The 26,960-nt window shown below is 45.9% G+C and overlaps 1 protein-coding gene across 1 annotated transcript in view; it reads right to left on the bottom strand.

Moving 5' to 3' along the window:
* The window catches only part of PNPLA7 (patatin like domain 7, lysophospholipase), a 733,226-nt gene that overhangs the window by 314,311 nt on the left and 391,955 nt on the right, over positions 1-26,960 (bottom strand). The window contains exons 19-20 of the mRNA XM_082263919.1: positions 26,611-26,734; positions 4,073-4,186 (exon numbers count right to left, since the gene is read on the bottom strand). Coding sequence (XP_082120045.1) covers positions 4,073-4,186; positions 26,611-26,734 — 238 coding nt within the window. The remainder of the gene's footprint in view (positions 1-4,072; positions 4,187-26,610; positions 26,735-26,960) is intronic.

Genomic DNA, 26,960 nt, shown 5'->3' with positions numbered 1-26,960 from the left:
GATCACAGGAGTGCAGAATGAACTGCACTACTGTGATCCATAAGAGGAATACAGCCAAATGAGCTTTGGCTGCACTTCTCATTTAAATAAAAGAGTACTAGCCTCACTTGTTGGGGTCTAGGCAAATTGATCCGTCGGAAAAGGATTAAAAGTCTACCACCAGCGTGTCAACACCTTTGGAGGAACTTCTAGTCTAGGATAGATTTTCCTGAGCAATCACTATGACCTTTCTACCTAATACAGTAAATATCTACCCATAAGCATACATGCTCGGGCCAACACAAACACGCATGTTTATACTTCAGTCAGTTTAACAAAATATATGATGCTCTCATCTATAGAGTGGGGAAAATTATTTTTTTGATCCCCTGCAGATTTTGTAAGTTTGCCCACTTACAAATAAATGAAGGGTCTATATTTTTTTTATCATAGGTGTGTTTTAAATGATAGAGACAGAATATCAACCAAAATCCATAAAAAAACACAATTCAAATGTTAATAATTGAGTTTCAGTTCGGTTAGTAAAATAAGTATTTGATCCCCAAGCAAAATAGGACTTAGTACTTGGTGGAGAAACCCTTGTTGGCAAGCACAGACGGAAGACCTTTCTTGCATGTGGTTACCAGGTTTGCACACATCTCAGGAGGGATTTTGGTCCACTTTTCTTTACAGATCTTTTCTAAATCTTTAAGATTTCTTGGATGTCACTTGGCAACTCAAAGTTTTAGCTCCCTCCATACATTTTCTATAGGATTAGGTCTGGCTAGGCCACTCCATGACCTTAATGTAGGAGCAGACTACAAACCGCTGCACATTACTGATGATCCGAGACGCCAACAGATCCACATCTGGAGTGCCCCAACTAAGGCACAACCGGTGGAACACCTCCGGATGGAGAGACCATTCTCCTTGATCCAAGGTCCGTTGGCCGAGGAAGTCCACCTGCCAATTTTCCACTCCTGAAATGGGAACAGCGGAGAGAGCTGGAACCAATCGTTCCCCCCTTATTAGGATGCCAGCCACTTCCAAGGCCGCAAGGGCACTTATGGTACCCCCTCAGCGATTGACATAAGCCACGGCTGTGGCATTGTTCGATTGAATGTGCACTGGACAACCCTGAAGATGTTCGGTCCAGCGAATCAGGCAAAGCCTGATTGCTCTCAGTTCCAGTACATTATTAGGCCAACCTGGATTCTTCCAGGGACCAGACTCCCTGAGCAGAAAATCTGCCGAGAACCCCTCCCCACCCGGATAGACTGGCATCCGTGGTGACAATAGTCCAATACATCGAAAGGAAAGACTTCCCTTGAGTGAGCATCAGGGACTGAAGCAACCATATCAGGGACTCCCTGGTCACCTGGCTCAGCTGGATCTGATTGTACAGGGAAATTTGATTTTTGTTCCATTGGAGAAGGGTTTCCTTCTGGAGGATTCTCGTGTGGAATGAGCGAAAGGGACCGCCTCGAAGGATGACACCATCAGTTCCAGAACTCACATACAGGTCCGAAGGGATGACCATTTGCTGGACGCACCTTGCCCTCCTTCCAGGGTACTGTAAACAGGCGTGAACCCCCTCCCCCCCAAAGGGACTGCACACGGAACAAGAACTAATACTCCCTGTTGTACCAGGTCCCGTACTGCCCCCAAGAGAGCCAGTAAGCGATTTAGGGACAGTTTCACAGTGGAAGGGAAGAGCCTTACTGGTGGGGCAGAGCGAAACTCGATCTTGTACCCCGACCGCATGACCCCGTGAACCCATCTGTCTTGAATCCGGGAAAGCCACGGGTCCGGGAACATGCAAAGACGTCCCACCACCTCAGATATGGGTGGGGACGCACCTTCAGGCCGAAGTGGCCTTGTCCTCAGGTCTGGAGAGATTTGATTTTAGTTTTCCAGGCCAGGATCGCTTGGAACCCCTCAAGGGATTCTTGAAGGACTTTGCCTCATCGACTGACCCTGAGTGACAAAAGAACTTCCTGTGTGCTAAAAAGGAGGATCCTCGCCAGCGAAGGGGGTCCTCACCCTTGGTAGCCTACGGGAGAAAGGTACTCTTACCCCCCAGTGAGACCTTTGATAAAGTCATCCAGGGTAGCCCAAAACAGCCAAACCCCCAGAAGGGGAAGATCAGTTAAGCTTTCTTTGAAGTCTGATCTGCAGACCAGCACTTCAGCCACAACATGCGCCGGAGGACCACTGCTGAAAATGACAAATGTCCCAGCATGGGAGCAGCGTCCAGTGCGGCATCACAAACAATTGCAGCCCTAGCACCAGTTGGGCCAACAGCTCCGAAACAGCAGGGGGGAGTGGTCTCCTCTCCAGGTCACGGCGTAGTAGCGTAGGCCAGTCAGACAATGTTTGCGAAACCAGGGCAATCATAAACACCAGTCTTAAAGCAGACCCCACCAGGGAGAACATAGTGGAGGAACACAAACTCCACCCTCCGATCCACCGGATCCTTAAGAGATGGGTAATCATCCACCGAGATCATACTAGCTTTATTCAGTCTGGAGACCGGCAGATCCACCGTAGGTGGCACAGTCCACTTGTTAATGAGGGACTCTTCAAAAGCATAGCACCTAGCATCTGCGTAGGCATCACAGGGGAACGTTTTGGATGATACCAATCTTTTTTGAGCATACAGGCAAAGTACGCAGGAAAAGGAAAAACATTTGCTGCCTTGGAAGGCACGTGAGTGCCAAATATAACCTGCACCTCAGTCGCAGTCGCGTCCTCCATTGTTAGAGTATCATGCACAGACACTAACAGTGCGTCCACCAGCGCGTTGTCTTGCGCAGCAGCGAAGGCAGAAAGGTCATCCTCACTATCAGAGGAGACAGGGTGCGAGGCAGTAGACCCGGCAGGGAGGGGCAGATAGGTGGGGGAGCGTTAGAGGACAGAGGGGAACCCGGGATTGTGAGGGTCCGACCATTCCAGGGAGGGGCCCGCGTCCACCCCAAGATCCATCAGGGGGAGAGGGGGAACATTTTACTCACCATATCGGAACAGGCGGGCGCCAACTCCTGACAGAACCCCTCTCCACCGAGGTGGGGGGGGGCTGTAGGCCAAATAGGACGCTGTGACTCGGGCTCAGACCGGCCGTATGCGACCTGGCGAGACGTTTAACTCGCAGGTCCAGTCCCTGTCCAGTGAAACTATGTCGTGGCCGACCCAGTGCGGAGCTAGGGCCTGCACGCGCTCGTTGGCGGCTGGGGTGACCACTGGATCTCAACATCCAGCCCGTCGCCCAGATCCGGCATAATTGCTTGTAGCTCTCACAGGAACAATCCGTAGAAGAAAAATAGCTAAAAAAATTATCTAAAAAAGCTTGCCAGGAGAAGGAGATCCCAGCAAGGAACTTGGGTCCTTACTTCTGACTAGGCAGAAAAAACTAGCATCTTATAGCAGGAAGTGAGAGTGTATACCCCCTGGGACTGCCCATAGGCGTAGCCAAAACTTTTTTTCTGCCTAGTGTCCTACTCCTGTAGGGGGCAGTATAACCTTACTGATATCAATTAAGAAGACTGCGTCTGTCAATGAGCGATAGAGAAAATTGTTTTCTCCACTGTTAGTGCCTTTTACATCTAATGGGAGAAAGTGTTCTGTACCTAAGGGATAGTTTGTTTTCTAGAATCCATAGAAACAGGATAGGCAGGCTTAGTCTGCTGGTATGGGCCCAAACTCTGAGAAGCAATATTTTCTCTTCAAAAAAGAAAGCAGGCAAAAAAATTTATTTAACAAAATAATAATAGGGCTAGTTTTATTCATCATTTAGGAGAATATCCTTCATTCAGATGTATGCTGCAGTTCTTGTGTCAGCAACTAAATACTACAAGCAAGTTCCTAGTACAGCACAGTGCTTTTAATAATCATACACTCCAAGAGCTGTCCAGGAGAAAACCCAGAAACTTATTACAGCTGAATGCACACAGGAGAGGTCAGTGGTCTGAGAAATGATCAAGTCAGCGCAATGACTGCTCTCTGCTGTAAACAAAGGACCAGGCTGTTGCAATATTACACTTATGAATTTAAGCTGCTTCTCGCAAAATGTCCCCACATAAAAAGTGTTGCTTACCTGCGGATACTTTCGTTTGATAGATGTTAGAGCTCCCTCTGGGAGTTTGGCAAGTTCAGAATCTCGCACGGCGTGAACTGTTGTGGCTCTGGGCTGGTGTGTTAAGGCTTCCACCTAAAAATCACAAATGAAAAACATTGCAGGATTAGTATAGAGTTTGTACTGCTTGTGTTACTCATCTTAAGGATTCCACGTGGTCAAACAAAATGATCTGTGCCTGCCTGACCATCACAAGGTCCCACATGGATATTGTACTCACACAAATGAACCTCAATTTTATAATCCCAAAGTTTATGTGGTCATGTAACATTTTAAAGGTCAACAAGACCACAGGAGCAGCCATACTTTTGTATACATATCTTCTAATTAAGTAGTTCAGCAAAGGATTTTGCTTTTCTGCCCTTACCATGCAAGCCTATGGACAGAGCTCTAACTTCAGGGAAAACTGTGCACTCCATGGCTAAACACAAGAATAAAACTATATGCCAAATACTGGCGGCTGTTGAGCTCTTTATAGACCTTTAACATATTCGAGAATACAAGCATTCAAGTAATAGGGAGCAAACATTACCATTTTTGTATTGCCACAAATATGGCAAAACAAAGTGTATGTGCAGGCTTTATCCAAATTGACCCTCAAACTTTTATTTTCCCCTCTAGAGCATATCCCAGGATTACATTTTTTCTTTTACATTGTTCCTTTAGGGTTGAATAGCCAAATTGCTTCTATGATTATCAGGCTTCTAAAACTCTTGCATGAGCTCAGTTCATTCTGACGTCAGCATGTCCTGAGATTCAAATATCCCAGAGCCATTTATCTACACACAATCAGTGGGCAGGCTCTTTGAGTCAAGGCAGCAGCATTGTTTTCCTGGAAAATAAATCAATATATGCACATGGAATGAGAAAGGGAGGTGGAAATATATGCGTTCTGAAGTTCAGAAGGCAGGGCTGAAAAACATTACTTTCAGTGTTGTCAGCCCAAACAGGGAGATAGGCACATGCTGGTTTTATGGCAGATCAACAGGTGTTGTACTGTACTTGAAGGGCTTTTAACATGATAAAACATGGGGAAATGTATTGGAAAAGATTTACTGAATATGTTTTTTTTTTCCTGACATATACTTTAAGGTGGATTTTGAATTGTTTGTAAAGGTTATTTATTTATTTTTTAAATACCAAACATGTAATAAATTACCTGCTCTGTGCAATGGTTTTGCACAGTGTGTCCCTAAACCTCCCTCTTCTGGGGTCCCCCGCCGATGAACTTGTCTCCTTCTCTTCTTCGAGTGCCCCATAGCAAGCTGCTTGCTATGGGGGCACTTAAGCAGGCTCAATCCCAAGCCTGGCTTTGTGCATCTATAGACCCCCCTGCTGCCTCCTCACATGATTTGAATGAAAGGAGCAGGAGCCAATAGCTCCTGCTGCTTCAAAGTCTCTGGTGAGAAGAGTGAGAGCAGAGAAGAGCACAAAGGCACAGCACCGGGTCGAGATTGAGCTTGGGTAAGTGTTTAAGGGGAAGGCTGGGGGGGGGGGGGGGGAGAAACTTCTAAAATGTTTTTTACCTTAATGTAGAGTATGCATAAAGTAAAAAAGAAAAACCTTTTGCCTTTCTAGCCACTTTAAGGATGCAGTGGGCTTTAAATGACTCCTGATCGTTACAGATTCAGGCTAGATTCACACCTATTCAACATGCAGTATCATTCATGATAAAATGCACTTTGCAATGCACACTAAAACGTTTTTATTTGTGCATTTTATTTGTTTTTTGAAGGAAAATATGTAAAAGGTTAAAGAGGAGCTCCAGTGCTGTTTTCTCCGTGTCTTCTCTCACCGGCATCTTTTCTTTGAGCACCCGGCTGTGACCGCTTGCCGCTTCACAGCCAGGTGCACACTGCTTATGTGGTGCTATGCACAGTGAATGGTCCGCAGTCTTCTGGTTCCTGTCACGTGACCCAGAAAACTTCAGGTGAGGGGGGGGGAGTTGAACTTCTGCTTCTGATCGCCTAGGAAGTCAGAGTGGCTACCTGTCAAAATTGGATACCTGTTCCCCCCCTCCTCCTCAAAAGCTCCATTTCACAAACAGAAGCAGGGGGAGGAGGATACATACACACACGAGCAGCGCTAGTAAATGAATATTGCTAATGAAATAAGGTCCATCGAAAATTGCACAGGAGTGGCGGTGAAACAGATAATGTAGAATTATGAACTCTTCACCCAGGTGCTTGACACTGCAGAAAAGTGACACAAACCATCCACCCCACACTGACTCTTACCAACGGGTAAAGATGTAATCAGCAGTAAGTAGTTATGGGACCACTAAACCCGATTCTCAAGGCATAAGCGGCTGGGGACATCCACAATTCAAATCGCCACACATCACCAATCCTAGATATCAGTATTTTCCCATGGGATAGAACACAGGAACCAATCCTCCTTAGATGTTCTGGTTAGCAACCAACCTCATGCATAAGGGGAGATACCAAGAAGAAATGCGCCCATAGTGTAGTACATTAAAAACCTTTATTAATAAAATCAAGGCCTGCACTCACCATAGATGAAAATACAATAGGCATAAAAGCATATAGACATGAAATGGACAACGTCCCTCGGTTTCCACCAAAAAGATGTCTGACCTCCGATTTCCGGGTTTGACGTGGTGATGCTAGGCAAGCTCCTCCCGACGCGTTTCGTCACTACGTCTTCAGGGGGCGTGGAGGCCCTGAAGCAGAACTTCCCCTTTTGGGTGGAGCTTTGTTTTAAGTTCACCTTAATAATAAATGCACATATTATTGTAGGTAAAAAAAAAAATCTGCATTTTTTTTGGAGCCTGCAGAGCATTGCCTCTGCGATCAGCAGATCGCGGGTGCAATGTCAGGCTTCTACAGAATCTTAGTATAGCTGTCTACCTGTACCTCCCATACAGGCAGACAGTTTATGGAGAGACGGAAGATCAATGAACTACGAGAGCGTTCATCAGCACTGTCGTATGGAGTGAAAAAAGCAGGAACAACTAATAGATTTAAAAAAAAAGTACCATGAGTGCAGGTATCTCACGGTTGTTAAAGTGTTGTCATATAAAACACAGCTATAGTCAAACTGATATTCAATCATATAGACAATGTACCAGCAAACTCCATTTTCCTAGTCCTAGAATATTGTGTCTAAATAGGTCTGTGAAGAGTTTGACCACACACCCAGAACACACTGTAATCTAATAGGCTTTGTCAGAAATGCCCCTCCATTTCTCAATACTACAAGTCGCTGACCCGGTTTTAGACTGCAGACTTCAATCATTCAACCACGTGCAGGAAAAACATTTTTTTTATTTTTTTGCATGATTGGGTATTCTTTTTTCACCTTATTCAGCAAGCTAAGCTAAAATTCCCCTTCAAAATTAAAGTTCAATTTACAATGTAAACACACGCAACTTCTTTAGTAAATGAGTGTCTAGGTAAGAATGCTTGTGTTGAGGGGTCTAGGCATTACTATGCCAACATCCAGCTAAGCAGTGGGAGTGCAGAAAGCACAAAAAAGGCATTTTTATGCATTTTCAAGTGAAAATTTGTTAAAAATCATAACATATGGTGACAGAAAAATACAAAAGTACAAACCTTCAGTTGGGATTTAATTGCAATGACAAGTTTTGCAACATTTGCAATTATAAATTATGCTTTTTTTTTTCAGCGTAAGTGATGCACTTACGGTTTTTGAAATGCAAGGCCGAATTTACACTTAAATTTTAGTCGCATCCAACGTATCTTGTATCTGTGTACATTTAAGTACAGGACAGACAAATGTAAAAAGACATATCTGTATCTGTTGCAGTTGTCAGGGAGGCTTATGACGCATCTTAGTAGTTGAACAGGTGGCGTCAAACCTCACCTTCCGGCGCTTCGCTCCTTGGAAACATTACACCAACATGTGCAGCTTTAAATCCCAAGTTTTTCCAACACCAACGCCAATTAGTAAAGATTACAGGTAAAAAAGTAGAAAACAGCTTACCTAGCAACTACACACTGTTCCTTACTGTGCACATACGTCAAGTTCTATTTTGGTTTTGCAGACAGAAAAAGTAACAGATAACAGGGTCAGCGCTATATGCAGGCTCGCAGCACAGTCCCTCAGGAAAAGCAGTCTGACATACAAGGCTTGTGACTCTCAGCTCCCTGACAATTCATTACAACGAAGAAGCAGGGCAAGCTGTAGTGAAAATGCTGCTCACTCCTATGAGGGTTCTTTATCTGTATCTCACTTATAGAAAGACCTTTTCTACTGAAGCCTCCATAGCACCCACTTCCTTTTATTTTGAAACTTCTGATGGATTCTTATGGGTTGCTATGGGCAACACAGACCGTTCTAATTTCAAACAATTTGATAAAAGGCCCATAAAGCTTTTTGCAGGTTACACTATTTGTTAGGACTACAATGGCAATTCTGGGGAGAAATAAAGAAAAACACTTGGGCTTTGATGGCACCTTTGTGTTTGAAAACTGCAGATTGCTATGCACGTTTTTCACACCTCCGCAATCAATTTGCCAAGTGTTTCTCCTTTTAAAGGGAATCAGATCTGAGAGATGTATGAAAGCTGCTACTACTGACCTCCTTTGGAAAACTCTAGTTACCTAGCTGGCTCTGACTAATACTTTTTAAGCCACCAACAAGCACGCACACTACAAAGTCTGAACCACTGATCTACAAACTTGCTCCGGGTCAGTATCTTAGAAAGTATGGAAGTAGCCAGATAAGCAACGGCAGTCAGGCAACTAACATTTTCAGAAAGCCAGGTCAGCTTCAATGTTTCTTTTATGACTTTTTTTTTTTTAATTATAAAGCAGCCTCATTGCATGATACCACTCATAGTGTAGGAAAAATGAAAATTGTGCCAAAACGATGGAAACACTGATAACTCATCATTTCTGTTTGTAAAAAAAACAAAAAAACAACATGTATTAAAAGGGTGGTCTCCCTCCATTGAAAAGGAGGCGTTGTGTGTTGCACATTCCATCTATAGAGTGTTTAATCAGTGGGAACAGAGACACCAAGCCAAATTTAAACTCTGTAGACGTAAAGAATCAGTCTGCACAATGAGGGGAAGAGGAACCAAACATTTTTTTTTTTTTCTTTTCGAGTATCAGGAGATGAACTGGAGATTATTCCCATTCAACAAAAATATGTTTAAATGATCATTTGTTGCATTTATTAAATATTCATTAAAAGCCCTACACTTTATCACTGTAATTGTCCTTAAGCTCCAGTAAAGTCACTTTGCCTAGGCTGAGATGATATCAATAGTCTATTGCAGTTACGGGGAAGAGTTTTTTTTCTCCTATTACTCAGTGATCAGACTGTACACTAACTTTCTAGCATGCCATGCTGCAGGGGAGCTGATCTGTGTCAGACAATTGTGGACACAGCCAAGAACTGTACAGGCACCAGGGTTTCAATGACTGCAGCATCTCTGAACCAGCACCTCAGTCTAGGAACCAGATTCTCTCCCTGGATGAAAAAAAAAAAAAAAGGTGGCTTAGTCCTTCTGGGGAGACAGTCAGATAAAAGCATTGTCAGGGGGATACTGTGATCTTTGTCAAAGGCAATACATATCTGGGATTTTTAAACTCACATATTGCTTAATATGCATACTCTTAATGTGAAAGAATATATTTGATGCTAGGTCCACACTATTGCAGATGGTTGCAGATGCTGCCATTGCACCTGTTCCTACACCCGCAACCACTCACAGCCAAAATTTGCTGGTCTTTAAAAACGTGCAGGGCTGCCATTCATTCTTAAGGGCGCCCCCAAGCATCTAAAAATGCAGCAGGTTAGCAGGTGCGGGAAACTCAGGGAAATTACATGCAAAGGACCATGCGATTTCCTGACCGCTGTGTGTTTCAAAATGCTGCAGGAACTTTTTTACTGCGTGAAATGCAGGCTCAGCAGCCTTTTAAAACGAACGGGCTGCTGTGCCCGCATGGTCTGTACAGCTGCAGTAGTGTGAACCGAGCCTAAAGTATACATGTTTTGTGAGAATTACTGCAGTTGTCATTGATAATTTGTATTTAGAGGAGCAAGTTCCAGGGTTGTCACCCTAACTTTGATTTCTCTACCAAGGAAAGTAATCACAGCAAGAACATGCAGCAAAAATCCAAAATCACCAATGTAATGAAGCCAGCATTAACTTGTACATCTACGCACTCAGTTCTCATGGGTTAAAGGACTATTTTTTTCTATTTGACTGGTGTTCCCCTTATACAGTATATGTGGAAGGATATACAGTATATGTGGCAGGGACAGACATAAGTCACAGTAATTAGAAGCACATCTGTGACCATCACCGATGGCCACACCGTATGAGCACAGAGGACAGTGCGGTCACAGATCCAGACTGAGAATTCTGCTGATTTCAGCTAAAGCAACTCACTATAAATCAGACACTTAACATGCGATTTAAATGGTGGAGGCGACCTCTATTCCTCCTGACACCAAGATGTTTCTAGGGCTGAGAGATTTATGAGCTGTACAATTAAGCAGAGCTGAATTTTAATGCTTGCTAGAAGCAGGGCATCTCCAGGATAGTGCAATTACATGGATAGTTATGTGCCAGAAATGTCACTTAGTCAATGCCGTTACAAGTGTGATTAAAAGTTACCATCCTACCAGGGTACTCCAGCAGAGACTGGTGCTGTTTGGATAAATGGATATATTAGGGCCATATAGGAATTTAATTATAGAGTAGATGGTAATGTGCAAAGTAAAGAAAAATGCCATTATTTAAGGCCTGTAAGTAGAGCTGTGCCTGTAATACCAAATGCAAGAAATTGCAACAGCAAGACTTTCTAGAGTGTAACTAAGTTTAAAAACTCCAGCCAATTTTTTCCCCCCGATTTAGATAGGAGTAGGGAAGGCTTTAAGTACAAGTTCACCTTCTTAAAAAAAAAAAATACACACACAGCTTTTTTGCAGGTAAAAAAATGGATTTTTGTCTTACAGTAAAAACCTTTTCTCTGAAGTTCATTGATAGACGCAGCTCCATATCTTCTTGACCATTGGGTTATGCTGCCCCCTACTAGAGTAGGACACTAGGCAGGTAAAAACTTTACCACGCCTATGAGGCAGTCCCTGCAGGCATACACCCACACACTCTTTTATAGCCCTCAGTTTTGTTGAAAGCAGTGTTTAGAAGAAAAAAATACCCATCCCACTCATAATTTGAGGGGCGGGTGCTGTGTCTGTCAATGAACTTCAGAGAAAAGGATTTTACAGTAAGACAAAAATCCAGTTTTCTCTATCGTTCACTGACAGACACAGCTCCATATCTTCTTGACCATTGGGATGTCCCAAAGAAGTATTTACATGAGGGGTGGGAAAAACAACGCAAAGAAAGAACGTAATTCCCCAAAGGCTAAACTTAGCCAACCAGGTAACATGGAGCTCAACCATCAACCAGGAACAACCGGAGCTCACCTAAAAACATACAAACAGCAGCCTGCAAAACCTTGCGGCCAAAAGAGGCATCCGAGGATGCAAACACATCCACCCTGTAGAATTTTGTGAACGTGTGCACTGATGACCAAGTTGCCACCTCGTAAATTTGCATCACTGACGCCTGATGGCGAAAAGCCCAGGAGGCACTCAGCGCCCTATTAGAATGCGCCTTTCATGGGGAAAGGAGGAACCTGACCCTTCAGTGAATAAGCCTGAACCCCCGTCTGCCTGATCCATCTGGATATGTTCGCAGCAGACGCAGCCAATCCTTTTCGAGGTCCTTCAGTGAGGACAAACAGAGTCTGGTATCCTGAAAGATTCAGTAGCCACCAGGTAAACTGTAATTGCCCAAATCACATCCAAAGAATGCAAAGCAATTTCCTTGGGATGCTTGGGCTTAGGACAGAGTGAAAGCAGCACAATGTCTTCATTTAGATGAAAATCAGAAACCACCCAAGGAAGAAACGACTGATGAGATCAAAGTACCACTTTATCTCTGTGGACCACCAGATAAGGTGAATGGCAGGACAGCACTGCCAATTCAGATACTCTGCGGGCAGAAGTAATAGCCACCAAATGGGCAACCTTCTGTGACAGCCTAAGCAGAGGAATCTCCCTAATGTTCTCAAAAGGAGGTTTTTGAAAAACAGATAATACCAAATTAGGGTCCCACTGAGCTAGTGGAGATCTCCTTGGGGGAGCCATATGGCAAACATCTTGTATAATAGTGTGAATTAACCACTTTACCACCGGAGGATTTTGCTGTCTTCCGTCCAGGCCACTTTTTGCGATTCGGCGCTGTGCGAATTTAACTGACAATTGCGCGGTCGTGCGACGCCGTACCCAAACAAAATTTACGTCCTTTTTTTCCCACAAACAGAGCTTTCTTTTGGTGGTATTTGATCACCTGTGCGATTTTTACTTTTTGTGCTATAAACAAAAAAAGAGCGTTTATTTTGAAAAAATAACAATATTTTTAACATTTTTTTTATATGAAATTCCCCCCCAAAAAAATGTAAAAGTCAAATTTTTTTTAATTTGTGGCCAATTTGTTTTCTGCTACCTATGTTTGGTAAAAAAAATCGCAATAAGCGTATTTTGATTGGTTTGCGCAAAAGTTATTGCGTTTACTAAGGGAAAGATTTCTGTCATTTTTGGTGTTTTTTTTTTAACGCGTAATGGCGGCGATCTGCGATTTTTTTGCGGGACTGCGACATTGCGGCGGACAGATCGGACCCTTGACTGACATTTTTGACACTTTTGGGGGTACCAGTGACATTACTGCAGTAATCAGTGCTATATATATGCACTGTTACTGTAAAAATGACACTGGCAGGGAAGGGGTTAATGTTATTGGAGAGGGAGGGGTTAATGTATGCCTGGTGCTTACCGACGTGTGGGGGGGGGGAGGTGACTGAGTGACACAAGGACAGATCGGATGTCCAGCTATGCTGAACACTCCGATCTGTCAGTCCCTGTCACTATGGAGATCCGCCCGCTCTGTTTACACAGGCGGGCGGATCTCCTCACTTGATTCCCCGACAATCGGGGGTGATCGCCGCTGCTCCTCCCCTGGCCCAACTCCCGCTGTGACTGAACACAGCGGGAGCGAGCCTCCGGCGGCGCACGAGCGCCGCCCACAAGGGGCGGAGTCCAGCGACGTAGGTCTACGTCGCTGGACGGGATCGTGCCACATTGCCGCAGTAGCAGCAATGTGAGCAGGGCGGAAGTGGTTAAGGCATGGGTAGCTAAAGGGCGTTGGAAGAATACAGCCAAAGCCGACACTTGGCCTTTGATAGTGCCCAAAGCCAATCTCTGTTCAACCCCTTTTTTTGAAGAACGGTCAAAATCCTAGCCACAGAAAACAGGTAAGGATGCACCTTCAGTTATTCACACCATGAGATGTACGATTTCCATGTCCGATGATAAATCATCCTAGAAGTAAACTTCCTGGCCTTCCTAGCCTTGTAGGAATCACAGAATCAGAAAGACCTCTGTCCTTCAATACTTGGCTTTCAACAGCCATACCCTTAAAGCTAGCGACTTTAAAGCAGGATGGAAGATCGGCCCTTGAGACAGCAGATCTTCCCTGAGAGGAAGTCTCCAAGGAGCATCGGCGACTAACCTTACAAGATCTGCGTACCAAGACCGGCGAGGCCAATCTGGGGCCACCAGAATGACCGGAATCCCTTCCACTTCTTTTCTGCGCAGAAGCCTGGGCAGGAGTTTTAGTCGAGGGGACGCATAGATCAGCCAATAGTGACCCCTAAGGAGCCACCAGTGCGTCTGTGACGTCGGCCAGAGGATCCCTCGACCTGGCTACAAACCTCTGAACCTTCTTGAGCCAAAAAGCAAACAGGTCGACATTGGGTGTCCCCCACCAGACACACAAGAGGTGAAACACCTCCGGGTGCAGGGACCACTCCCCCTTATCCAGCATCTGACAACTCCGGTAATCCGCCTGCCAGTTTTCCACACCTGGTATGTGTACTGCAGAAAGGGCTGGAACAAACTTTTCTGCCCATTCCAGGATCTTGGTCACCTCCCGGGCCGCCAAGACACTTTTGGTGCCCCCTTGATGATTGATGTAAGCCACAGCCATGGCGTTGTCCGATTGAATCCGAACTGGACAACCCGGTAAATGAGTTGTCCAGTGACTCAGGCAAAGCTTTATCACTCTGAGCTCCAGAATATTGATAGGAAGTCTAGACTTTACTACTGTCCAGGACCTCTGGACGCAGAGCTTCCCCAGGACTCCTCCCCAGCCGGACAGACTGGCGTCTGTGGTTACCACAGTCCAATACAAAGGAAGAAAGGATTTGCCCTGGCGTAGTCCTAACGAGTGAAGCCACCATAATAGGGCAGTCCTTGTGTTGTGACTCAACTGAATCATAGTGTCCAAGGTCTTTGGATCTTTGTTCCATCAGCTTGTCCAGGGGAAAAAAAACTCTCGCCGAAGCGGAGTCCAGCATCAGGCCCAGATAATCCAGTCTGAAGGATGGTATCAGGGCCGATTTTTTTAAATTGATGTTCCAACCGAACTCTTGCAGCATCCGTACAGTAATTGTCAAGTCGCCCAACAGAGCTGAAAGTGAGTCTGCTCTTAACCACTTACCGCAAAGTGACATATCCCTACGTCGGCAAACTTTGCGGTGTTATACAGGGGTGATGCCTCTAGCTAGAGGCATCACCCCGGCTCCCGTGGTTTAGAGCCAACGGTCGGCTTTCTGTCGGTAACGACCGATGCGGCTCGGGGGGCGCTCGATCGTTACCTGGGTGAGCAGGAGGGGACGTCCCCCTCCCGCGATTTTGCTCGGGCCTCCCCTCCCACTGGGAGACCCGAGCACCCAGCTGGCATGTCCGCCGGCTGGATGGAGTCCCGATCAATGCCAGAAGCGGCTTCGATCGGGTCTCCGATGACGTATCCTGGAGGCGGCATCCATGACGTCACTTCCGAGTTACTCTGCTGCAAAAGGCGGCAGATTTAAAAAACGGCTGTATGCAAAAATGCAGTTTTCGGTGTTTTGCATACATGAAAGTGTAGTGGAGGGGTCTAGGGTCTTTTAGACCCTCGATCCCTCCATAAAGAGTACCTGTCACTGCATATTGGTGTCATAAGGGATGTTTACATTGCTTGTGACAGCAATAAAAGTGATCCGAATTTTTTTTTTTTTAAAAAAACCTGTAATAAAGTTAAAAAAAAATAAATAGGAAAAAAAAAAAAATTTAGCCGCCCCCGTCACCGTTAGCTGGCGCACGAAAGAAAACGTATACGGAAGTCGAGCCGCGAATGAAATCGCTGTTCAAACCACACATGTGAGGTATCGCCGTGATCGCCAGGGCGTGAGCAATAATTAAAAAAAAAGAGCTACACTCTAACTCTAAACTGGTAACCGTTAAAAAATTTGTGTCGCCTATTGAGATTTCTATTGACCGTAGTTTGTCGCCACTCCACGGGTGTGCACAATTTTAAACCGTAACATGTTTGGTATCTATTTACTCGGTGTGACATCGTCTTTCACAATATATAAAAAAATGGGCTAACTTTACTGTTTAGTATTTTTTAAATGCAGTGAAATGTGATTTTTCGTAATTTTTCCCAAAAAATGGCGTTTTAAAGACCGCTGCGCAAATACCGCGTGACAAAAAATATTGCAATGACGGCCATTTGATTCTTCAGAGTCTTTGCTAAAAAATATATATATATAATGTTTGGGGGTTCTAAGTAGTTTTCTAGGAAAAAATACTGATTTTAACTTGTGAACAAAAAGTGTCCGAAATAGGGCTGGGGCTTAAGTGGTTAATAGGAGATCATCCAAGTACCCCAGTACCGCAATCCCCCATTGTCGCAGTAATGCCAACACTGGGGCCAACACTTTGATGAAGGCCCAGGGGGCAGAGGCGAAACCAAAGGGTAACGCCACAAATTGAGAATGTTCTTCTCCTACAGCAAAGCAAGGCAAAGAAAAGCAAAGAAAACGCCTAATGTCCAGCGGAAATAGGGATGTGTAGATAGGCGTCCTGGATATGGAGACCAAAAAGTCTTCATGGTGTAGAGACGCCACTGGACTCCATTCGAAACTTCAGTACCCGAACAAAGCGGTTCAGAGCCTTGAGGTCCAGGATTGGACGTACTTTGCCTTCTTACCTGGGCACAGTAAACAGGTTAGAATAGAACCCCTGAAAGCGTTCCTGAGAAGGAACCGGCACAATCACCCCTTGTGACAGCAGATCTTGTACCGCCTCTCTTAGATCCCTTAACCGGTCTGGAGATAGGCGTAGATTGGACGGGAAGAACCTGTCTGACGGTCGAGACCGGAATTCGATATTGTAACCCGATCAGATCAGTTTGTGGACCCATCTGTCCTGAATCAAGGAAGTTCATGGTTCCGGAAAGAAGCTAAGATGTCCCCCCACCCCAGAAATGGGTGAGGGCCTCCCTTCATGCAGATGAGAATTTGTCCGCAGACCCAGACTGGTCTGTTCTCGTCTTACCTGACCATGTCTTCTTGAAACCCCCCGAAGACCTGAATGACTTAGCTCCTTTCTCCTGCGACCCTGAGGCACGAAAGGGCCGCCAATGAGAAGTACATGAAGGCCCCCGTCTATAACGCCATGCCTTGCCCTTGGTGGATTGGGGTATAAGAGTACTCTTCCCACCCGTAAGGCTTTTGATCAACTCATCCAGGGAGGGTCCAAACAAACTGTCCCCTGTAAAGGGAAGGTCAGAAAGAGCCTTTTTGGAAGCCTGGTTTGGAGACCAGCTTTTCAGCCCCCCTATGCATCTAATAGCAATCCCTAAGGCAGACACTCTGGCGACCAGTGGAGTCACATCCAGTGAGCAAAAACACGGAAGAAAGCCGCTCAGGTGCAAGTTCAGCACTCGGTGCAGGTCAGATCCGCCATCCAAGCATGTAGACATCCAAAAGAGAGAGAAGGTGTGTGGTTATGAGTAAGCGATTTTTATCGTGAAACGCGTCAACCCGACACGTCTGTCCGTGTATTGCACTGTCTGTCTGCTGTCTGTTGGATTTATGGAGAATACAGGAGTCCTAAGGATTTTTATTTAACATCTTTTGAGTGCGGTCTCTCTCTTTTGGAGTCACATCCAGTGACACATCACATATATACAGAAGGGCTTGAACCCTTTGGTCCATTAGCTCTATCAGGCCCGGTGAGATCTGCTACGTTTCCAAGTCACCTTTTAGCAACTTCACACATTCCGTGATGGTCTGTGACACCAGAGTGATCACAAAGACTGGTTTTAGTATTGAGCCCGCTAACATATGCAAATTGCAGGACAGAGACTCAATCCGTGCATCCACGGGGTCTGTAAATACCGGGTACACCTCCACCGGGACCACACTAGACTTGTTTAGTCTGGAAACTGGATGATCCACCTTTAGTGGCACGGTCCACCTAGTGGAAACGGCATACGCAAAGGGGTAATGCCTTTTAAAGCGCTTAGACACCACTAACATTTGTGTGATATGCCCCCACTGTTCATTAGGAATGTTGTCAAAACACACCTTGCCCAACTTCTGGGATTTGCGGGTGCCAAAAGACACCTGTGTCCCTGCTGCTGTAGAGTCATCAGCCATTTTCAAGGTTTCCTGCACCGACAGTATAAGTGCCTCCACCAACGCGCTTTCCCGCACAGCAGCTGATGAGGAAATTTCCTCCTCGCCGTCAGAATGCAAGGCCACAGATCCACCAGGATGGTATCCATCCACGGCAGCCACATCTACCTCAGAATCTGAGGATACTGCAGAGCGAGGTGAAGGCATAGGACGCTTTCGGCTAGTGGCATTATTTTTAAAACTAAATACAATTTTGACACCTGCCTTTCCAAAACGGCTGTAAAAGTAGACAGGGGCTGTGACCCGTAGGGTCCCGCAACCGCACTGAGGTGGGTCTGTAGGCTAGTATAAAAAAAGCAGTGTCACTTTAAAAAACGGGATTCGGTACCACAAATTCCAGCCCTAACACAGCCTGCAGCAGGGTGAATGAGGAACACCTACAGGGACCCCAGGAAAATACAACCAAAACGGTCTGGAGGCTTCAGGAACGTTCTGTGCAGAGAATAGAAACAATCCCTTGCTGTCCAGCGATCGTGGACTTCAAGAAAATGGCCCTTGCAGTTTTGTAAATATCTTATTACATCTTTTCATGTGACAACCCTGAAGAAATGACACTTTGCTACAATGTAAAGTAGTGAGTGAACAGCTTGTATAACAGTATATATTTGCTGTCCCCTCAAAATAACTCAACACACAGCTATTAATGTCTAAACTGCTGGCAACAAAAGTGAGTACACCCCTAAGTCAAAATGTCCAAATTGGGCCCAAAGTGTCAATATTTTGTGTGGCCACCATTATTTATAAGCACTGCTTTAACCCTCTTGAGCATGGAGTTCACCAGAGCTTCACAGGTTGCCACTGGAGTCCTCTTCCACTCCTTCATGATGACATCACGGACCTGATGGATGTTAGAGACCTTGCGCTCCTCCACATTCCGTTTGAGGGTGCCCCACAGATGCTCAATAGGGTTTAGGTCTGGAGACATGCATGGCCAGTCCATCACGTTCACCCTCAGCTTCTTTAGCAAGGTAGTGATCGTCTTGGAGGTGTGTTTGGGGTTGTTATGTTGGAATACTGCCCTGCGGCCCAGTCTCTGAAGGGAGGGGATCATGCTCTACTTCAGTATGCCATAGTACATGTTGGCATTCATGGTTCCCTCAATGTGCTGTAGCTCCCCAGTGCCGGTAGCACTCACGCAGCCCCAGACCATGACACTCCCACCACCATGCTTAACTGTGGGCAAGACACATTTGCCTTTTTACTCCTCACCAGGTTGCTGCCACACACACTTGACACCATCTGAACCAAATAAGTTTATCTTGGTCTCATCAGACCACAGGACATGGTTCCAGTAATCCATGTCCTTAGTCTGCTTGTCTTCAGCAAACTGTTTAGGGGCTTTCTTGTGCATCATCCTTAGAAGAGGCTTACTTCTGGGACGACAGCCATACAGACCAATTTGATGCAGTGTGCGCCATATTGTCGGAGCACTGACAGGCTGACCCCTTCAACCTCTGCAGCAATGCTGGCAGCACTCCTAAGTCTATTTCCCAAACACAACCTCTGGATATGACGCTGAGCATGTGCACTCAACTTCTTTGGTCGACCTTGGCGAGGCCTGTTCTGAGTGGAACCTGTCCTGTGAAACCGCTGTATGGTCTTGGCCACCGTGCTGCAGCTCAGTTTCAGCGTCTTGGCAATCTTCTTATAGCCTAGGCCATCTTTATGTAGAGCAACAATTCTGTTTTTTCAGATCCTCAGAGAGTTCTTTGCCATAAAGTGCCATGTTGAACTTCCAGTGACCAGTATGAGAGCGATAACAACAAATTTAACACACCTGCTCCCCATTCACATCTGAGACCCTGTAACACTAACGAGTCACATGACACCGGGGTGGAAAAATGGCTAATTAGGCCTAATTTGGACATTTTCACTTAGGGGTGTACTCACTTTTGTTGCCAGCAGTTTAAATATTAATTGCTGTGTGTTGAGTTATTTTGAGGGGACAGCAAATTGACACTGTTCTACCAGCTGTACACTCACTTTACATTGTAGCAAAGTGTAATTTCTTCAGTGTTGTCACATGAAAAGATATAAAAATATTTACAAAAATTTGAGGAGTGTACTTACTTTTGTGAGATACTGTAGGTCCATATATATTTGGATACAACCACAATTTTCATACTTTTGGCTCTGTACAACACCAAAATCAAATTAAAATGAAACAATCCAAATGAATTTGAAGTGCAGTCCTTCAGCTTTAATTCAAGGGGTTGAACATCATCAATATCAAGTACCAATTTTAGGAACTGCAACCATTTTTATACAGTCCCCCCATTTTCAGGAGCTCAAATGTAATTGGACAAATTATAATCATAAATAAAATGTTCATTTTTAATATTTTGTTGAGAATCCTTTACTGCCAGTGACTGCCTGAAGTCTGTAACCCATGGACATTACCAAAGATTGGGTTTCCTCCTTCCTGATGGTTTGCAAGGCTCTAACTGCAGCTGTCTATAGGTTGTTCTTTGTTTCTGGGTTTTTCTGCCTTTAGTTTTGCCTTCAGCTAGTGAAATGCATGCTCAATTGAGTTGAGATCAGGTGATTGACTAGGCCATTTCAGAATAAATGGATTTTTGTAAAATCTTACCGTAAAATCCTTTTCTCTTAAGCTCATTGACAGACGTAGTCCTCGTTGATTAATAACAACTCAGGTTATACTGCCCTCCACAGGAGTAGGACTAGACAGGAAAGAAAACGTTCTGGCCACACCCTAGGGGCAGTCCCAGAGGGTATATCCTCTCACTTCCTGCTACAGCAAATCAGTTATGTCACAAAGCAGTGTTTAGAGAATTTAACCCAACCCAACTCAAAAACAGAGGGGCGGGTACTACGTCTGTCAATGAGCTTAAGAGAAAAGGATTTTACGGTAAGATTTTACAAAAATCCATTTTTCTCTGTCGCTCATTGACAGACGTAGTCCTCGTTGATTAATAACAACTCGGGACGTCCCAAAGCAGTACCACAAATGAGGGGTGGGATAACAGAAATCAAAATCCAGAAGGCCCAACCGGAGCCAACCAGAAACATCAAGGACTCATCGAGCAAAAAGATGAGACCTAAGTGAAACACCCAACAAACCCTTGAGGTAGACCAACAGTCTCCTCAGATTGCGGCCTGCAGAACCTTGTGGCCAAAAGAGGCATCTGACGATGCCATCACATCAACTTTATAAAATGTTGTAAAGGTATGAACCGACGATCAAGTCATCGCCTTGAAAACCTGGATCGCTGACGCCTGATGGTGGAAGACCCAGGAGACACTAGGCGCCCGAGTAGAGTGCGCCTTAACAGGGAACGGAGGATTCCGACCCTTAATAGAATAAGCCTGTACCACCGTCTGACTGGTCCATCTAGATATGGTCGCGGCAGACACAGGAACCCCCTTCAAGGGCTATCCGTGATCACAAGTGAGTCCGTCTTACGAAAACAAGTTCGTAGTAGTCAAGTGTATCCTTCTGAACCCCATCCAAGGAGTGTAATGCAAACTCCCAAGGATGGCTAGTCTTAGGACACGGGGAAGGTAACACAATATTTTTATTCAGATGAAAACTCTGAAAACCACTTTAGGAAGGAAGGATGGATTCGGAAGAAGAACCACCTTATCCCTATGAACCACCAGATATGGGGAACGACAAGATAATGCGGCCAGTTCTGACACCCTGCGTGCAGAAGTGATGGCCACCAAGAAGGCCACCTTCTGGGATAATGTAAGCAAGGGAATCTCTCTAATATCTTCAAAGAGAAGTTTCTGAAGAACCGACCACACTAAATTAAGATCCCAGGCGGTAAGGGTGCGCGCACTGGCGGAGCCAGATGTCGCACCCCCTGGATGAAATTCCGCACCAAGGAATGAGTAGCCAAAGGTTTCTGAAAGAAGATTGCTAACGCTGAAACCTGACCCTTGATAGTGCTCAAGGACAGTTTCTGCTCAACCCCTTGTTGCAGACAGACCAAGATTCGGGTCACCGAATAGGTATGTGGGGGAAATCCAAAAGATTCACACCACGCAATATAAGACTTCCATGTGCTGGAAGTCGCTTTCCTTGCTTTACTAGAGGTAGGAAATAACTGAAGCTGACACTCCCTTGTCCTTCAGTACCTGGGTCTCAATGGCCAGGCCATTAAGCCAGCGATTGTAAAGCAAGATGGAAGATCGGTCCCTGAGACCGCAAATCCTCCCTGAGAGGAAGTCTCCAAGAAGCGTCCGCGACTAGCCTCACCAAGTCGGCGTACCAGGCTCGACGAGGTCAGTCCGGAATTTCCAGAATAACTGGAATTCCCTCCACCTCTATCCTGCGAAGAAGTTCCCACAGTAACTTGAGAGGATGGAAGGCATGCCGTAGCTGATACTGCCCCCACGGGGCGATCAGCGTTTCTGCTGCGTCCACTAGAGGATCGCGGGTGCGAGCTACAAACCTCCGCACCTTCCTGTTGAGCCAAGGTGCCAACAGATCCACATCCGGGGTGCCCCAATAAAGGGACAGCTAGTGAAAAACCTCTGGATGAAGAGGCCATACCCCTTGATCCAGAATCTGACGGCTGAAATAATCTGCCTGCCGATTTCCCACCCCCGGAGTGAACACTGCGGGGAGATCCGGAACCAAGCGTTCCGTCCAACGAAAGATGCTAGTCGTTTCGATGGCCACCATGACACTCTAAGTGCCCCTTTCTTGACATAAGTCACGACCGTGGCATTGTGCGATTGGATCCAAATCGGGCTGCTCTAGAGCTGCTCGGTCCAGTAAATCAGACAAAATCTGATCGCTCTCAGTTCCGATACCCTATTGGTAACCTGGATACTATCGGAAGGAATGACTTCCCCTGGTTGAGCATCGGAGGCTCCCTGGTCCGCTCACTCAACCGGATCCGATTGTCCAGGAAATCGGAATTCTGATTCCATAAGAAAAGAATCTCCTTCAGGAGAATTCGGGTATGAGACTGGGTATACGGTCCTGCCTCTAAGAAGGCCACCATCCGTCCCAGCCAATTGACGGACAGCAACATCCGAATCGTTGACTGAACCTTCTGGAGTTTTTCCGCAAGGAGAAACTTTCTTGCCCAGGATGTATCCAACATTCCAAGTCCAGAATTGGACGCACCTTGCCCTCTTTCCTGGGCATTGTGAATAGGTTCGAATAGAACCCCTGAAACCGTTCAATGCTGGAAGGGAAGAATCGTACCGGTGGAAGTGATCGAAACTCGATCCTGTATCCTGACCGTATGACCTCGCGAACCCCTTAGTCCGGGGTTCTGGCAAGCCATGGATCCGGAAACCGGTGAAGACATCCCCCCACCCCAGAGATGGGTAGGGGCGCATCAGGCTGTATTCTTCAGGCTTGGCCGAGCCGGACCTTTTTGTTTAGCCGACCAGCGCCCTTTGAAAAACCCTCTGAAGGGGCTTTGGAGGGTTTCGCCTTATCGCCCGCCCTCGCGGAACGAACAAACTCTTTGTGAGCAGAAAAGGAAGGTCCTCGTTAGTTACGAGGTCCTTTTTATCCTAACAGTCTGTGGCAAGACAGCAGGTGGTACCGTCTATCCTTTAAAGAGGGATTCCTCAAACGGATAGCGCCTAGCCCGGTGTTTGGAAATAACAGGGGTTCGTTTCAAAACGACCCCATTTGGGTAAAGGAAAATCCTTCGCCCTTTTGGTAGGCTAACAAGTACCAAAAAGGAATTTCAGTCTCAGCTACCTCTGCCGGTGTAACCTCAAGACTAAAGGGTTCCCGGACGGACACAACTAGTGCATCCACCACTCTTGTGCTATGGCGGAGGCAGAAACGTTCTCCTCACTGCTGGGAAGACATTACCTGAGACAACAGCCTCATAAGAGGGACCTGCAGCTGCATTGACCAGCTCCGAATCCGTATCTGAAGTATCAGATAAAAAATAGGGGTAGGCGGGGGTCGCTTCTTGACCCCCGTCCCTGACAGGCCACCTCCACCCGGGATACCAAAGACTCCAAAACTGCCAAAAATGCATTAAAAACAAGTGGGGTACTGGAGGGTCCTGTGGCCACCTTGAGGGGATCAGGCGGGGATACCTATGCGGCAGGGTCAATGATTATACAAGACATTTGCCAGCGACAAAAAATTACAAAGTAAAAAACTTTTTTTTTTTTTTTTTTGTATCCCCCAGTCGCAACAGCGCCCCTCAGTGTTACCTGCCTTTTTGGACCCCACAGAGAGAGAGACCCCAAGGCTCATCCCTGATGCACAGAAGTTTTCATCAGCTTGCTCAGTGCTGTCCTGTTACAGACAGGAAGTCTTTGGCCCTTTTTCCTGGGTAAAGGAGGCGGCTCCGCCCCTTAACACGCCTTCCGGCGCCTCCCCCTGGCTCCACGAGGTGTTTGGTCACCTCAAACATGGCCGCCCCCATGGTGGAGACACGAGGCTACGCCAATATGACGGCCTCGTGTGCTCTGCAAGACAATGGCGGCGGCCTGTTAGGATAGCGGCGGTTTAGCAGCGGCCTGCGGGATGCTGTATTCGGCCTAGCGGCCTGCGGGAGTGCATCGGCCCCCCAAACTTCACCCTGGATGGTGATCAGCCTGGCCGGCGGTACCGGACCCTGGCGGGCCGCATGCGGTCCGTGGGCCGTCGGAAGGCAGCCCTCTGCCCTTGCTGGAGGAATGCGATCTGGACTGCAGTTATACATACATAGACATCGCCCTGTGAACACCTCTGACAGGTAGGATACCTTATGCTACCACAGTAATATTCTAGTACTGCCACTGACTTCAGTCATCTTTACAGTTTTGAAATGACATTAGATTGTCAGCTCCCAAACCAAGCCTCCAGGTTTCTTGTTCACAAAAATCACACTCAAATAGGGGGATCTGTGACATGTTATAGGATAGAGGGGAGACCCATCCTTACCATTTCAGAGAGGGGCCCGCGTTCACCACAAACCCGTCAGGGGGAAAAGGGGGAACATACTACTCACCATACCGGAACCAGGGGGGCGCCAACTCCTGATAGTACCCCTCTCCACCGGAGTGGGAGGGCTGTCGACCAATACGGACGCCTTGACTCATGGTCATTGGCGTTTAAGCGAGACATTTAACTCGCAGGGTCAGTCCCCGTCCAGTGGGACTATGTCGCGGCCGACCCAGCGCGGAGCTATGGCCTGCACGCGCTCGTAGGCTGAACTGGGGTGACCACTGGATCTCAACATCCAGCCCGTCGCCCAGTTCCAGCTTTCTTGCTTGAAGATCTCACAGGAACACTGGAGAAAAAAGCTGTCTAAAAAATCTTTCTAAGAAAAAAACCCTGCCAGGACCGAAGACCCTAGCAAGGCATCTAGGTCCTTACTCCTAACTAGACAGAAAAAAACTGATTTGCTGTAGCAGGAAGTGAGAGGATATACCCTCTGGGACTGCCCCTAGGATGTGGCCAGAACGTTTTCTTTCCTGTCTAGTCCTACTCCTGTAGAGGGCAGTATAACCCGAGTTGTTATTAATCAACGAGGACTACGTCTGTCAATGAGCGACAGAGAAATTCCATTTATTTTTCTTCAAAAGCTCCTGGGTTGCTATTGCAGTGTGTTTTGGATCATTGTCCATATATTCTGTGAAGCGCCGTCCAATCAACTTTGCTAAATTTGGCTGAATCTGGGCTGACCGTATATTGTTAAACACTGCAGAATTCACCTGGCTGCTTATGTTTTATCATCAATAAACACTAATTACCCAGTGCCACTGGAAGCCATGCATGCCCATGCCATCACACTGCCTCCACCATGTTTTACAGATGTCGTGTGCTTTGAGTTGTTCCAAGCCTTCTCCACACTTCTTTCTTCCCGTCATTCTGGTCCAGATAAATCGTAATTTCATCCATCCAAAGAATGCTTTTGCAGAACTGGTCTAGCTTTTTTGGATGTTTTTGGAAAAGTCTAATCTGGCTTTTCTATTCTTCAGGCTTATGAATGGTTTGCACCTTGTGGTAAACCCTCTGTATTTGCTCTCTTGAGGTCTTCTCTTGATTGTAGACTTTGACAATGATACGCCCACCTCCTGGAGAGTATCCTTCATGTGTCTGGATGTTGTGAGTGGATTTTTCTTTACCATAGAGAGCGATCAGCCAACATTGTTGTCTTCCATGGATGTCCAGGCCTTTTTATGTTGATGAGCTCACGAGTGCATTCTTTTTTCCTCAGCATGTACCAAACTGTTGATTTGACCACTCCTATTGTTGCTGCGATCTCTGTGATGGATTTGTTTCGTTTTTGAAGCCTTACAGTGGCCTGTTTCACTTGCATGGCCAGCTCTCCTTTGAAAGCATGATGTAGGTTCACAGCAATAGAATCCAAATGGAAATACCACACTTCGAATCAACTACAGACCTTTTACCTGCTTAATTGATGAAGAAATAACGAAGGAGTAGCCCACACCTGGCTATGAAACCGCTTTTGATTGAACTGTCCAACTACTTTTTGGTCCCTTGAAAAAGGGGGGGGGGGGTGGCTATTCTTAAGAGCTGTAATTCCTAAACCCTTCCTCTGATTTAAATGTAAATAAACCTGAGAGAGTGCACTTTCAGCTCATATCCATTATATAACTATAGTTTGAATATGTTTTGGTAAATACATAAAAAAAATCAAACATTGTGCCTGTGTCAAATTATATATGGACCTAACTGTATATGTGGAGTTTTTTTGAAAATGGCATCATTTTGGTTTATTCTCCTGTAAAACAGAAGTATGGCCAAAGCTCTTTTAGCCATAATACTGTTCTGAGTGATCAGCGGTTATATGATCGGTATTAGACCCTGTGGGGGACTGATGCTGCAGCTGGGAGTATGAATGTTTTTTTTTTAGAATTCCACTCTTCTACTTCAATGCATCATGGGGATGTGGGAACTGGTCTTGGCAAGAGATATTGTACTCTAAGATCACAAGAGAATAATCTTACCACTCCAATCAGGTCCCCTCTGCCATATTCACCCGTCAGCTGCTTCTTCCCATCATCTTTCCTGATGACAGAGCGGAGTCGACCATTGAGCACAATGTAGGTACAGTCTGATTTATCACCTTGCCTAAAGAAGAAGAATTAGTAAATTAATTAAATATTTACACATAGTGTAGAAGAAAAGACATCAGTATACAGCCCCCAGCCCACAAGCTTACTAAGCTTAAAGGGTCAGTGCAAAAGTGATATTTTAGCTATAGGTAGAAACTGGTGTGGTTGATCAGCTCCTGGCTTCCTAAAGGTCTTGGATGCTTCTACAGTTCTTCCATCTGACTTGGTTATCCACCTACTAG

This window comes from Pelophylax lessonae (genome assembly GCF_965119305.1).
Source record: "Pelophylax lessonae genome assembly, chromosome: 7".
NCBI lineage: Eukaryota > Metazoa > Chordata > Amphibia > Anura > Ranidae > Pelophylax > Pelophylax lessonae.
The sequence above is the reverse complement of the archived record's forward strand: the minus strand, read 5'-3'. Positions and strand labels throughout refer to the sequence as shown.